This window comes from Lytechinus variegatus, chromosome 5 (assembly GCF_018143015.1).
Source record: "Lytechinus variegatus isolate NC3 chromosome 5, Lvar_3.0, whole genome shotgun sequence".
Taxonomy (NCBI): domain Eukaryota; kingdom Metazoa; phylum Echinodermata; class Echinoidea; order Temnopleuroida; family Toxopneustidae; genus Lytechinus; species Lytechinus variegatus.
Window position 1 is genome coordinate 33,218,799 of NC_054744.1, and position 16,434 is coordinate 33,235,232.

The following is a 16,434-nucleotide window of genomic DNA, read 5'->3' on the forward strand; positions in this document are numbered from 1 at the left end:
ATCGCTTTTGTTGGTGTGTCTGCCACACCGTAATCTGTAATACATACGGGCAAAATGCATTTTGGTATCGGTAAAACACTATTAATTTTGTTTTATTTGTTTCTCTTGGAAAATTTACAGGAGACATTGCTTTGCAGGTTACTGCTTAAATGAAGCTCTGGCACATGAATCATGACGAATGTACCCCACATCAATCCTTATTTTAACTTTGTTAAAATATATACCTTTTGGAGACCCCAAAGTGGCAAAACTGCATCTCCCCGGCATTCCCGCTACTTTACAAAACCAGTTTGACTTGTATTATCTACTTGGAAAACACAGATGTATGAGACATCAGACAACATGATTCCTGAAAAAAATATATTTTTGTTTATTTAAGCCATCGGGAGCCTTTCGAATTTACCCCATCCCCTCTCCGTATTTCGACTTTGAATACAAAAAATATCTTGTTTTAAAGCCATCGGCAAGGCAAATTGCGTTTTTTTTTGTTCTAATAAAGCAACTTTTATATCTATATCTTTATATTTACATTCATCATTATTGATATTATTATAATTAATATTATTATTATTATTGTTATTGTAATTATTATTAATATTATTATTGTTATTATTACTATTATTGTTCGGCCGTTTGTAATAGTTCTCTAGCACAGTAAAGGCTATTGTTCGGCCGTTTGTAATAGTGCTCTAGCACAGTAAAGGCTATAACCCAACAGGAGCATGCCTAGGATACCCTTTCCCTTTTTGGTTTTATGTATTAAAAAATAGTTTATTGTCTTTAGAACTCTTAAAAGATTACTTTTGTTTGTATTGATACCTTGGAATAGATTGAGGAGAAAATACTCTTCAACTGACATGTAGAGGAGCTGTGGTAAATTGAAGAACAGCCACACTGCCCTTTATTGATTCCACTCTTTGTTGAATTTAAATATTTTGAGAGCCCAATCGGAAGAAAGATACATTTCTACTCAGTGGCGTACCGTGGGCCACGGCATTGGGGGGGCACCAGCAAAAAAATCGAGTCACTTAGGGAGCGCGCGAAGCGCGCTAAGTTTTTAGGTATACTGACCTAATAGAAACATTTTAAGGACATGCAGTGCTATAAAACGGATATGTATCTCACTGATTGAATAATGCGAGCACGAAGCGCGAGCTGAAAATTTTTGATATTCAGACCTAAAAAGGGACATTATAAGCATTTTTTTTGTAATCATGATATGTACCTGCCTTGCTATACAATGCGAAGCGTGAGCTGAAATTTTTGTATATATTGACCCAAAATGGGGAATATATTTTAGGAATCCATTAAGATTATACATATCTCAGCAAAGTCATCTAATGCTAGTACCAACCTTTGCTGATTCTGTTAGAATTACATATAAACACATTAAGCACTTTTTGGAGACATGGTAATCATGATTATCATACGCATCTCACTAATCAAATACTGCGAGCGCGAAGCGCGAGCTGAAAATTTCGGAAATTCAGACCTAAACGAGGCATTCTAAGTCTTGTTTGTTTGCAGGAATTCACTAAGACTGTACGTATTTCATTAACCAAAGGATGCGAGCGCGAAGCGCGAGCTGAAAATTTTTGATATTGAGATCAGAAAACTAGACATTTTAAGGACTGATTTTAGAAATTCATTGAAGAGTAGACATCTCACCAAACAACTAATGCGAACGTTAGCACGGACAGGAAATGTTTTATATTAGACCTTAAATAGGGCAATCAATTTAAGTAGTCATAAAAAAGAGCAAATGTCACTACATGAAAAAATTATGACTCGAATTGCGAGGTAATGTATTTGGTGTACAGTATTGATTTGAAAACAGAAGGTTTTAGTACATCAGGATTATTATCTCTTTAAACGGTCTATGCGAGCACCAGGAACAATAAAGTCATAGGCCCTGTGAGCAAATAATGTTTCAAAAGTTTGAAAAAATGCTTTTTCATGTAATATAACATAATTATAATATAACATTTATAATGAACATAATTTCTTCTTTCCCCACTACGTTTCTCTTCCTTTCTCCCGCTTTTTCGCCCTTTCCCCTTTTTTTTGGGGGGGCAGCCGATTGGGTGGCAAGTGCCCCCCATGCCCCCCCCCCCCGTAGTTACGCCACTGTTTCTACTACACACAGTAAAGCCTCTTTGCGTTCTCCTCTTGAAAAAAAAACAAACATAGAAGGCATTGTTTTATTTCTCATAATATAAGTTCGTGTACGTGACGGTGGCCTGTCGAAGTTGCCAAAAACCGTTTATTTTGTTTTGACAATATATATTTAGAATATCGTCTAAATGAAGCCCTCATCTGGAAAAGGGCACTTATTAAAGGCAGCATCTACATTATATAGAGGAGGCCTTGGCACTTGGAAGAGGGGGCTGAAGCTTGTTTGATTTCTTGGGACCAAAATTTTACATTGAACCTTTTTCGTTTTTCAAATTTACATCAATAAATTTTACAGGAAATAAACAAAAAGGATTGCACTACAAAATGAATTTTTTGGGTAACGTTTCTTTTTTTTTCGTTTTGTCACATCTGCCGGAATTCCAGGGGGTGCTATCTATCGAGAATAACACACGCAGCACCCCCCTCGTCCGGAAAATCTTGCGTTGTGCTTCAGCCCCCGCTTCCAAGTACCAGGGCCTCCTCTATGTAATGTAGATGCTGCTTTTAATAAGTGCCCTTTTCCAGATGAGGGCTTCATTTAGACGATATTCTAAATATATATTGTCAAAACAAAATAAAGGGTTGGGCAACTTTGACAGGCCACCGTCATGTACACGAACTTATTTTATGAGATATAAAACAATGCCTTCTATGTTTGTTTTTTTCAAGAGGAGAAAGTAAAGAGGCTTTACTGTGTGTAGTAGAAATGTATCTTTCTCCCGAATGGGCTCTGAAAATATTTAAATTTAACATAGAGTGGAAGCAATAAAGGGGTTTGAGTATTTTAGAGCTTACGTGTGGCTTTTTTTTCAATGTACTACAGCTCTTCTACATGTCAATTGTAGAGTATTTTCTCCTCAATCTATTCCAAGATATCAATACAAACCATGGGCGGAAATCCCAGGGGGACAGGGGGACGTGTCCCCCCTACTCAAAATAGTAGGGGGGACACAATATCAAATGTCCCCCTACTTTTTTGGGTCTTTGGTGATGCTAAGAAATATATCACTCAAAATGGGAATAAAACGTACGTTTTGGGACGAGATGACCTTTTTTTTTATTAATTTTTTTTTTGCTTGTCAAATATATTTTCGTCAAAATGACCTTTAATTTTAGGTAATAGCGTTTTATTTTTTTTGCTTGTAAAATTTTCCAGACCCTTGTCCCCCCTACCTTTTGGGAGAAATTTCCGCCCCTGATACAAACAAAAGTAATCTTTTAAGGGTTCTAAAGACAATAAACTATTTTTGAATACATAAAACCAAAAGGGAAAAGGGTGTCCTAGGCATGCTCCTGTTGGGTTATAGCCTTTACTGTGCTAGAACATTATTACAAACTGCAGAACAATAATAATAATAATAACATTAATAATATTATTATAGATAAATATGAAATATAGATATAAAAGTTGCTTTATTATACCAAAAACGCAACTTGCCTTGCCGGTGGTTTTTAAACACGATATTTTTTTATTTAGTGTCGAAATACAGAGAGAGGATGGAGTAAATTCGGAGGGCTCCCGTGGACGTATAGTCTTAAATAATAAAAAAAAAACTATCTTCAGGAAACATGTTCACTGATGTCTCATACATCTGTCTTTTCCAAGTCGATAATACAAGTCGAACTGGTTTTGTAAAGTAGCGAGAATGCCGCGGGGAATGCAGTTTTGCCACTTCGGGGTCTCCAAAAGACATATATTTTAACAAAGTTAAAATATGGATTGATGTGGGGTACATTCGTCATGATTCATGTGCCAGAGCTTCATTTAAGCAGTAACCTGCAAAGCAATGTCTCCTGTAAATTTTCCAAGAGAAACCAATTAGAAACAAATAAAACAAAATTAATAGTGTTTTACCGATACCGAAATGCATTTTGCCTGTATGTATACAGATTACGGTGTGGCAGACACACCAACAAAAGCGATACGAGAAGCCGATGGAATCTATTGTGTTGAGATTGTGTTATCTCGAATGACATACCATTGATCGCTTTATTGTCCGATTCGTGAGTGTGACTGTGACATAGAGGTTGTTTTGGTCTCGTTTTAGCGCAATATCACGTCATACATTTTGACATATTTGCCCTCTTTCTAAGCAAATTAAGACACTAATACTGTCATGAAGCATATCGATGTTTTCGCTAATATATTCTCTTTCATGTAGAATGTTGACATTTTGTATTAATTGCTGTTATTTATAAAAACAGTTCAGGATTCTTGAAAGAATACTGTTTTAAATTATAATTTGCATAATTTATGTAAATTAGGTAATAATAAACAAGGATATCCCAATTATTTTATGACAGTTTTCTTCCCTGTCTTACCCTAAGTCTTTATTTCAAATTTTAGGGCAGTTCTGTTGAAATATTTATTCTGAATTACTTGTTTTTACTATATCGACATAATATGCAAATTTATGCAAATTAGTTGCTTATTTGCATAGATACAGCGTGTCTCTTTGGATGAATCTTTTTCTTTTGACTCAAGGAACATTTGTGCCAAGTGGGACATTTGTACTCAAAAATGCAGCGGTAAGCCCCTTTTTTGCAGTTAACAAGTCTACTAACATAAAACATTAAAGTCAAGTCGCTCCATACAGGAAATAATCGCCTTTCTTTCCCCCTAATGGTATGAAACAAAGCTCTTTTACATGTCAAGGAAAATGTAGGTAAAACCTTTATTTTCACTACAAAAAATATGCCTCTTACAAATATAATTAACGTAAAAGTTGAGCTTGTCTATGATTTTTTTATCAGATGTTCTAAGATACTGGTGCTTCGTAGCACATCTAAATTAAGAAAAGTTATCAGATCTAAACAACATCCAACACAAAACGTTGATGACAGATGTATAAAAAATGTATTATATCCCCTAGGTTACAATAATATGTATATTTTACATGAATTTATTAAATATCACGAATCTTGGTGAGAACGACTGGTTGTGAAGTCATCCTGCTCGTTCACAAGAGCAGTGTGAGGAATTTTTCGATCTTTCCGGATGAAGTGTATAGTACACGCACCGACAAGGAAGATGAAAACAGAAGAAACACCAGCGAAAAGTAAAGCACCAATGACATACGGTCTCACATTTGTATCTGTAATCATGGTAATAGAAACAAAGTAAAATTGAGGAGAAATGCATCTGTTTTATTCATTATACTTTTATTTCAAACGTACATTTTCAAGATTATACCTTTTTCTTTTCAAAATATGCATTACTATAAGTAGCACCTTAGTATCTCTACATGTCAAAGGTTCGGAGGATTTTGTATGAGCAGAGAGATAACCATTCTACTTTGTGGGGCTAGATATCTACATTATCATGGACCTACTCCATGGTATTATGATTCACAAAAAGAACAAAACTTTATCGTGTCATTTCTGCGAAGCATGTAGATGTTAATTGCTTATTATTTTATTCCATGTACAGTAAGCGTAATTCAGTTCATTTATTTTAAAGCTGGAGCACCGCATGATACACCTCCAAAGATGAGAGATACTATTTCTGTTTTCGTTTGTTACTTTTTTCTAAATGAGAGTATTTCATGTTTGTTCTGTGTTGTGTTTGTATCTGTCTTCTTGCCTGACTATCTCCAATTTCCTTTCTTCAGATGCTTGCTGAGATGCTGCTTAAGAAGTGCTGGATTATTCCATCTTCCTCACAATTTATTCATGTTTTATGCTTCTCCTGTTTTGATAAATTTTTAAATGGCTGATACAAATAACTCATTTTTCAATTTTTATGATAATGATTCATCTGATAGAGAATCCAGTGACTTTGATACCTCTTCTGCCTCATATGATAATAATTTTGCAGATAACCTTGATCTATCATCTGAGGAGTTAAATTATGCCAATGATTCTAATCAATGTTCACTTCCAATTCCCTCCTCGAAATATATTACCCAATTACAATTAAAAGAAGTAACAAACAAATTTTCTAAAAACACATTTTCCTTACTGCATATGAATATCAGAAGCATAAGTAAACATTTTGAAGACCTTCACACTCTTTTAGACAACCCAAATAAATATTCTTTTTCAGTTATTGGCTTGACCGAAACCTGGCTTTCCACAGACACAAATTTACCTTATGCAATAGATGGATATGATTTTATTGTTAATAACAGATCAAAAAGGTTGGGTGGGGGCGTAGCACTTTATCTTTCCAATAATTTTGAATTTACTGTCCTAAATGAACTTAATTTTATGAATGAGTTTATTGAGTCACTATTTATTGAAATTTCTATTCCTCATAGCAAAATATAATAGTTGGAATTATTTATAGACCCCCAAACTCAAATAATAATGATTTCTTTCAATTTATAACATCTATTCTGAGTAATGCTAATTTTGTCAGCAAAGATGTATTTGTAACGAGCGATTTTAATATCGATTTATTAAAACATGCTAACAACAATTTCTCACATGAGTTTCTCGAAACACTTTACTCAGCCTCGTTCTTGCCACTAATTTCTAAACCTACGCGTGTTAGTAATCACTCAGCCACTCTCCTTGACAATATTCTATGTAACTCATTACCACCCCCAGAATCCTTAATAGTCCTTTCTGATATTACTAATCATTATCCAATTATGTCATTTTTTTATTTTAAATGTTCCTTAAATAAAGTATATCCCCTACCAGCTAGACGTAGGGCCACCCCAGAAAAATTAGCTAGTCTTGGTGTCAGTTTAGATAGAGTTGACTGGTCTAGCGTTTATAACACTGACGATGTTGATTTATCTTTAGGCAATTTTTTAAGTATATTTAAAAAACATCTAGATGATCATATTCCTAAAAAGAATGATAATCGAGTTAATTATAAAACATCACCCAGACTTCCCTGGATTTCTAACTCCCTCTTGCGCTCAATTAATAAAAAAAACGACTGTACTATAAATTCAAAATAAAGAAGAATGAACATTCAAAAATTAAGTATACTTCTTATAAAAATACATTAATAAAAGTCTTGCGTGCAGAAAAAAAGAAATATTACTTGATTCAATTAGAACAATATAAACATGATATGAAAAACACATGGAAAGTTATGAAGCAAGCTCTGAATATTTCAAAAATGAAATCAAATATTACTAAAATAAGATTTAATAATCGGAATATAGAAGATCCCACAGAAATCGCCAATGTTTTAAATTCTTACTTTTCTACGATAGGGGAAAATTTGCACAAAAAATCCACAATCTAATAAGCATTTTTCTAAATTCCTGGGACAACCTAATGCCAATTCCATTTTCTTCTATCCGACTACTATTTATGAAGTGACCGATATTGTTTCCTCCTTAAATAATAAACACAGTGCTGGTCATGATGACATAATTAATTTTATATTAAAAGGAACCATATCGTCTATTGTTGAGCCCTTGACACATATAAATAAATCAATATTAAGTGATATTTTTCCTAAACAAATGAAAATTGTGAAAGTTATTCCCTTATTTAAAAAGGGAGACGAGCTTGATGCTGGTAATTACCGTCCTATATCCTTACTCTCTTCTCTTTCTAAGATTTCAGAAAGATTAATTTTTATGGGAACAACTAAATTTCTTAAAATTAATAATGTATTCACTAACTTCCAATTTGGTTTTAGACAAAAGCATAGCACTATACACGCTCTTTTGAATTTTGTGCATAAAGTAGTCATTCTTTAGATGATCGTTCGCATCTAATTGGTATATTCCTGGACTTCTCCAAGGCATTTGACACTATTAACCACGACATTTTACTTTACAAGCTTTCTCATTATGGAATACGTGGAATTGCCTTGGAGTGGTTCAGGAATTACCTTAAAAATAGAAAACAATATGTTTATTTAAATAATCACATCTCTGATCAACATGACATTAATTGTGGTGTCCCACAAGGTAGTATATTAGGGCCTCTTTTATTCATTATTTACATTAACGATTTTCACAGATCATCTGACATTCTTTCTTTCATTCTTTTTGCAGATGATTCCAATGTATTTTTTGCTAACAAAAACCCTCAAACTCTAGTTCAGATCATGAATTTGGAACTGCTAAATTTGACTCAATGGATACGCGCCAATAAACTATCTCTTAATTTAAACAAAACCAAATATATGATATTTAGTAATTCTATTGAATCTTTACCTTTTGACATTATCTTTGATGATACACCTTTACAATGTGTTTCCCAAATTATTTTTTAAGGAATTATAGTTGATAATAAGATCTCTTGGAAACCCCACGTTCTTCACGTGAGTAAAATATTATCTCGTAATATTGGTATAATTAATAAGTTAAAACACTATTTTCCTCCGGTCGCATTACTCATGTTATATTCCTCCTTGATTTTACCGTACCTTAATTATGGAATATAAGCATGGGGAAATACCCATAAATCTTTATTGGACAAAATATTGATTTTACAAAAGAAAACACTCCGAATTATATGTAATGCACCAGTTCGTTCTCATACAGATCAATTGTTTCTGGAACATAAAATCATGAAAATAAAAAAATTATATTCATTTCAATTAGGTCAATTCATGTATAGATACAAAAATAATTCGTTGCCACGCATATTTGACTCTATGTTTCACCAAAACCAATCCCTCCATAACTATCCCACCAGGCAGTCAAATGAATATCACTTGCCCCTCCTCAGAACGCATCTAGCACAAAATACTTATTTATATACAAGTCCAAGATTTTGGAACTCCCTTAGCGATGAGATTAAAGATGCCCGTTCTTTACTGTCCTTTAAAAACAAATTAAAATTTATGCTCCTTATTTCCTAATAAATTGTATTCACTATTTAAACTAAAATTTTGTATCATTTTTTGCTAATCTATTATCTATGTTTATACAGAACATAAAGCCTTATTATTATTTGTTATTTTATTTTTTTCCAGTTAGACATAAAATTTGAAATATAAAAGTTATAGCTTGTCTATACATTATATTGTACCTTTTATATTGTATGTGTGTATGTCCGAGTGTGTGTGTGTGTGTGTTGATGTGTATGTATGTGTAGACATAATATATATGCAGCAAATTAGCTTTGCATCCCTCTCCCTATCTCTATTTTCTTTCTAGGCAGTTGTCATCGTACTATTGTCCACCTCATGTTCCTGTGTTGTTTCGTGTTATTTACTATTATTACTTGCCTTTTCGTTATCTTCATGTATTACTTTACGTATATTTCTATATTCCATGTATCTATTTTTTGAGGGGTCCACATTATACAAGCTTTGCTTTTCAGTGGACCCCTCCATTCTTCTTATGATATATAATTGCATTGATTCAATTATATTTAATGATATTGATTATATTGATTTAACTTGACATGTATGTTAATTTATATTACTTACTTTATTATTACTTTCAAATATGTATTTTTTTTTCCAATATTGAATTTTGTTCATGCTATTGTTTATTTAAATTGAATCAATCTATCTTGTACTTATTTGTATCATTTTGAAGAATGAAAATAAATTTGAATTGAATTGAAGCATATAAATAATCATCAGTCGCTAAACGTAATACAACCCCACCCCCCCCCCCCAAAAAAAAAAAACAGAGAGAGGAGAGAGATCGAGAGGGGGTAAAAGGGGAAAATCTTAAAAACGGAAGTGCCTATAAAGAAGGAACATTTATAAGGAAACGCACACTGTCATTTATTTTTTTTTCTTTTTATTTATTTTTAATTGAGTGGCACACGCCCTCGGCTGCAAGCACATACTCATATTTGCCACTTTTTATCCATTATACTTCGTCTAGAGTAGAAAATCTAGTCTCACAACTTCAGGCTCCGGCTGCTTTACGTACTACACAGTAAAAACACTGTTTAAGATTTTATACAACGCTGTGTACTATAGTGAACCTTACGGTATTTAACCGTTTAAACAATCATGTTTAATTTATTAAGATCGGATATTGAAAATCAAACTTTGTTGCTTAAGATTTAAACACTTTTAAAACTGTTTAAACAATTACTGTAAGGTTCATATAGTAAACAGCGTTGTATTATATTTTTTTTTACTTTTTATGCAAAAAAAAGGTGAAAAAGTAGGGTCTGTGCCTGCTGAGGCTTCACACACCCCATTAAATCTGTGTCTCCACCCACATCATCATTTTCATTTCTGACTTATAATGGTTTGTTATGATTTTATTCTTCATAAATTTGATTCTTCCCTCAACATTGTTAGATGAATTTGCTGTATCCTATTTGATTAATTCAACACTGCCTTTGTTGTAAACATTCAAATATTTGATGAAACTTGATCACCATCGGCTATCACAACTTGCCACTAATCCGCGTTTTTTTTTTTGCCTTTTATTACCATTTTATAAAAAAATTTGTTATTTTAATCCATTTTTGGGGTTGACCACCGACTATATAGGCCTACTAATACAAAATACCCCCTCCCGTCCGGACATACTTTGTTATCAGATAATTTGTGTGCCACTCTCCCCCCCCCCCCGCGAAGAAGCATTCCATAGATATGCAACTGCTAGGAATATTCAAATTTGTATAGGAGCGAAATATCATTTAACCCTTTTCTTCTTCACCACTTTCTGTTTTTCTCTGTACCTCACTCAATTTTCTCTTTCTATTTGGAGGACATACCCCCTCTCTCCCTCTCTTTCTTTCCATTACTCTCATTTCTCGCTCTCTTCTTCTTCTTCTCCTTCTCTCCCTCTTCCCCTTATTTCTCTCTTACTCAAATTTCTATTTATGAGATACGTCTTTTAATTGGAGATACATTGTGACGTAGAATACTGTATTACGTTTTTGTTCATTTGCCTTGTTATAGCTGTATATTGTATTTCATTGATTTTTGTAAAATTGACCCTTTGAGAGTGTGCTGCTGGTCAATTTTTATGTGCATATATATAAATAAATAGATAAATTTTTCAATTTTCAATTCAATTCAATTTATTAATAATTCATAAAATGCAAAGCATATATATATATATATACAATAAAATGTGTATGGGTATCACAACAAAAGCATGTGGCTTGCTAAACAGTGATCCCTTTACATACAAAATATACATTATAACATGGTAAATCAAGAACTTAAAGAACAATCAAATCTACAATAGGTCAATTACAACCAGACTACAAACAACAGACACACACAAAAACACACACACACATTAAAAAAATGTTTGTGAAGGTTTTGTAGAATCAATATGCAGATAAAATAATTGTTCTATATTTAGATTTAAAAGCATATTGTGAATGTATATTTTTTATTTCAGATGTAAGAGCATTCCATAACTAAGTACATTTAAAGATGATGGAGTTACGCTGTGTGAGATATATACGACAATGTGGCAAGATAGCGTTATTCTTATTACGTGTATTAAATGAGTGCTTAAATTTACTGTTAGAAAATAAATCATCTAAAATAGGAGGTAGTGAGCCATTAAAATGAGAACACATAAAAATTGCCAATTTCAGGTTAATCAATAAATAAAACAGATGGAACAGTACAAATTACTTAAAGTTTAAAACATAAAAATGAAGTATTTTACTCACAACATTTCACTCCATTGTATTTGATGCCTTGCGGACAGACACCGGTTTGTGTTAGCTCTGTATCACAATTGTCTAATCTCCAGTCGTGACGATTGTTACATGATACCTTGCTGAAGAGCATTGGAAGGCCTTCTGGGGAATCTACTTTGATTCTCTTCACATGCAGATGGGAAAGAAACAAAATCATAGCAATATATAGATATTACAGGGTATTCCAAGATGACTTCAAACATGGTGGAACCTTTTCGTACCAGAGAAAATTCGACGATTCCCCCTCCCCCCCCAAAAAAAAAATATATATATATATATATAATAATTCAAAAAAAAAATAAGTAAACAAATAAATCACTACCACATCGAGATTATTCAGTACCATCACGAGAAATTAATTTTAGAAAAGGGAATTTGATACCAAATAAAATTTGTTTTGTTAACATATTCTCCTTCAAATTAGATTTGCATCTCAAGGGGGGGGGGCACGGGTCGATGTACTCCACCATTATACGCTCCCTCGTCTTGTTTTGGCCTGCCTCACTTTAGGTGGGAAAACACACAAATCAAATAAACAATGCAGAGTAGGGAAAAAAACAGTGACTTGTCAGCAAGGTTTTGGACAGCTCGGTTGAGAGCGATGCTAAAACCTCTTGTTTTAGCTAGCCCTGGCTATGTATTACCATGCACCCACCCACCCCCCCCCCTCCCTCCCTCCGTAGTGACAGATCCAGCAAGGTTTGATAAACTACAGCAATATTTCAGGAGGCATTGTTGTGCATCAGCCTCGGGAGATGTTCCTGGTCCCAAGTATATGGGTCTCACAATTTGCCACCCGAATATTTGATTAAAACATTTTTAAGAGAATTAAAGAAAGGTCATCACTCCGAGATAAAGTTTTTGTGTGTATGATCTAACTCCAGGCGTTCCCTGGTCCTATAACTCCCACACCCCATTTAGATCCGCCACTTGTCTTCACCTTCTTCCCAGGTCGCTATCACTAACTATTCTACTAAGTGACGTGGCATTATTAAATATCTGTTCACTCACTTACCTCTCCCCCATTAGAATATCCATGGCGTTCACATATCCTCATTGCCGCTAGTTGGTCCATGTCACACATACCACCTGTCGGAAATTTGTGATCATAACTGTAGCTGGATGTTACTAATACCAGGCCATGGGACTTGCCATCAGAAGTGTTAATAGTATAATGGAATACATCACTATCCCCGAATGGATTCACATTTGACAGAACTTCGCCGTAAGTGACATCTGTAATATCTGTAAGAATTTGCAATGGGTAGTTACGGGTGAAATAGAGATATATCAACAATGGTGTGAGGCTTACCCCTAGACACCCTTCCCTGGCTCCCCCCCCCCCATCTCTCTCTTTCTTCTCCAGTCTCCCCCCCCCCCCACCATCGCTAATGCAATTTCTTCTAGCTTCTCTCTCGCTATCCCTCTCTCTCTCTCTCTCTAAATATTTATGTAAATATATATATTACTTTCACGTATCGGCTTCTGTAAGGTAACAAAATAATGCTGACGATAATGCTTTGGTTGCCAATAAAAACTTTATTGGCAATCAAAGCATTATCGTCAGCAATATATATATATATATATATATATATATATATATACATATGTATACAATAGAGGACTAAGCACAAAGATTTCTCTTCGTATGTGGTATTGATGATTAAATTTGCAACTTTTAATATTTTGAATGAAATATTACTATACAGCTATATGAAGTTGCATTCCATTAAAGGGTTTGAATAAATGAATTGGCAAGCGAAATGTTCGTACCACAGGCAGCTGTAGCTAATTTTCTGCAATAAATATTTGCCGAATGGTTGCAGGATAAAAGTGTTTTCTCATTTCCATTGCAAGCAAAATTGTTTCCTCCAACTGGAAATGTGGGTGACGGTGGCTCAGTCTGGTAGTAATGGTAATGTGAATGAGTTTTCTTTTCTCCCGAGAACATTGAATATCCTTCAGTAAATCCAAGTTGCCTACACGTGACCATGGCATCGAGTGCGTCCCATTCGTCGTTACAGATGGCTTTCCATACGCCTAACACGTTGACATGAACCACACCGTCTTTGTCCGAATAACCTCCATAGAGGCGAATGGAATTATTTACAGTAACTACATTGGATTAAAAACAAAAATCAAGAAAAAAGGGGGAAAAAGTGGGGTTATTTTTACATTGATTATATTAACTTCCTGCAACAATTAAAAACGAAAACACTCTACCCAAGAGGATTGACCAGATAATGTGTTAATTGGTGAATAAGACTTGCGTATAAGCATCCAGCATAAGTGGTCAAACTCAACTACATTATTAATTATCTGCTGGAGGTTTGATTGATAATGACCATTTTTTCGGTCTATCATATTTACAACCAGATCGGTTACTTTGACCAATCGTAGAATTGAGACAAGCAATTGAAACAACTTAAAAAAACGGATCAAAATCGAAAAACAGACTATGACCATCCGACTGTTTTGCTTACTTTAACAGAAGTATAATACGTAAAAGAAGAAGACGATGATGTCATACGCTTACTATCCCATTTCATCATGATTATGAAAAATATGAAAAAGTTCACCCCAACCCCCGGCCCAACATATTTTTACAGCGTTTATGCACCACTTACTATGATTCAACCGAAAGCTAATATTTACATCAAGATGAATTGAGTAAAATTCATTGAGCAAAATGTTGTAAATTTCATCAAAATGTGATAACATATACACGATATAACGAAATTATTGAATATACAAGTTAAGAAATGGTTTGTGAAAACAGATCTAGGTCTATATGTTCGTCGTCATTAATATTTTTTATGACTTCTGATGTCCCATCTCCACTTTTCCTTTTTCTTATGTTATTAAAAGAAATCATAATTATTTTTTTCTTCATACATACGTGAATGACGCGTCTCCCTGATAATAAAAAATTTGCTGCAATGAGTATCTAATGCACTAAATCAGATGTGAATCCATTTTTGTTAACATGTTTAAGTTTTGGAGGAAAAATTACAAACATAGTTTCATGGAACAAAATACAAAAGAGCACGTCGGGATATGACATCATCAGTTTGCTCACTGATTATTTATGAAGATATGCATAGAACTATTTTATTGAAATAAGGCATTTTTTTATGAAATAGATTTGTTATTGCTTATCTGATTTTGACCTCTTTTTTTTCTTTATCCGTTCAAATTATTATTTCAGCCCGAAACACCTCTTTAAATATTCGGTGTATAGAGTGTTCATTAATATACACACGTTGGATAAGCTATGGAAATTGCAATAAAAAATTCGTAGGGAAGGACTGTCCATTTTTGTTTCGCTCGCAGAAATTGGTTGGACAAACACTGTGATTTTCGCGCTGTGTCAAAATAAAAAGACAAACCAGAAAAAGATATGAAACTAACCATGCTGTACATTACATTCTGTTGTTGTTGTCTTTCTTTCGTCCAGTAAAATAAAACAGATGCATTGCATTTTTTCACAAACTGTGCTATCCGAAACTTAACCTTAGGTAAACATATAACGTTTAGGTTGTTTATGTCAGTTGGATCTGTGAGCGTAAAATGAAACAAATTAATGGAAAAGAAAACATTCCCACAATCTTCTTTTTAAGTTTTGTCACTTAAAATGTATTTACATGCCATCCTTCATTTTATAAGCTTACTTGCTTTTCCACACTTTCCTTAGACATGGCAAGAAATAAAGATCAAGCCTTGTCCTTTTAAAAATTAAGCACTCGTCGACTTCCTGTCTGGCATCTAAATAAGCCACTTCTCTACTGACCGTAAATAAATGGGATATATTATTCATTCTTCCACAGCATTATAGGCCTAAATAAGTGTCTACCTCCACCCCCACACTTGACAGGGGTATGTGGTCAATGCTATTTGTACATGGACTGTATTCCACATATGCCTTACTTACGTGCATGTGTAGTTAACAGCACTAAGGAGAATAGTATCCATGGTGGCAAGCTCGATGCGTGAACGACTGCCATGCTAATCACTGTCTGACTGTCGAGATGAGTAGTTCATCGAGAGCTAGCTCTACATTAACGTCACATGGGCACACAAGATGAGACCCAAGCCATGCCAGCCGCTACCTGAAGTCTTAACAAATTTATGAGAGCTTGACAAGAATCCGACTGCCTCATGTCATTGAAATTGCATGTTTCATGATCAGCATGGATCTGCGGCAAGACCTAAGCAAAGCATAGTGATATCGAAGCAGGATAAAGAAGTTAAGAAATGGACTTTGAACCGAAAACCCCCTCTAATTTCCATGGCAGTTGGATCGGGAATTCCCCTTTGATATTATACGTCATCTACGTGTGAGTGCAGAGTGCAGATGGGCTAGATATACATGTAAGCCTATAGCAGTATTTTCTCAGTAATCATTTTAAAGGTCTCAAGGTTTTGGTTGAAAATGTATGTGCAGACATCTTAGATAAAGAAGTAAATAGTGATCTTTTTGTACAATTATACACATTGCTGTATGCAGACGATACCCTAATATTGGCTGACTCAGCAGAGGAATTGCAGGTGGCACTGAATGCATTGTCTGAATATTGTAAAATTTGGAAATTAAGTGTGAATGCTATGAAAACTAAAGTACTGATATTTTCTAGAGGTAAAGTGCGTAAATTTCCTGTTTTTAGATTTGGGGCAGATGAAATCGATGTTGTAGATGAT

General features: G+C 34.1%; 1 protein-coding gene across 2 annotated transcripts in view; it reads right to left on the reverse strand.

Annotated features, from left to right (window-relative positions):
- Window positions 1–16,042, reverse strand: part of LOC121415959 (neurotrypsin-like) — a 28,948-nt gene extending 12,906 nt beyond the window's left edge. Inside the window, exons 1-5 of one of the 2 annotated variants that reach the window (XM_041609370.1) lie at window positions 15,668–15,998; window positions 13,510–13,851; window positions 12,752–12,981; window positions 11,707–11,860; window positions 4,745–5,270 (exon numbers count right to left, since the gene is read on the reverse strand). In XM_041609370.1, the coding sequence (XP_041465304.1) occupies window positions 5,089–5,270; window positions 11,707–11,860; window positions 12,752–12,981; window positions 13,510–13,851; window positions 15,668–15,740 (981 nt within the window). In that variant the 5' untranslated portion in view covers window positions 15,741–15,998 and the 3' untranslated portion in view covers window positions 4,745–5,088. Of the gene's footprint in view, window positions 1–4,744; window positions 5,271–11,706; window positions 11,861–12,751; window positions 12,982–13,509; window positions 13,852–15,667 lie in introns of those variants that run through there. The other variant, XM_041609369.1, reaches the window with a different exon arrangement.
- Window positions 16,043–16,434: the final 392 nt, after the last annotated feature.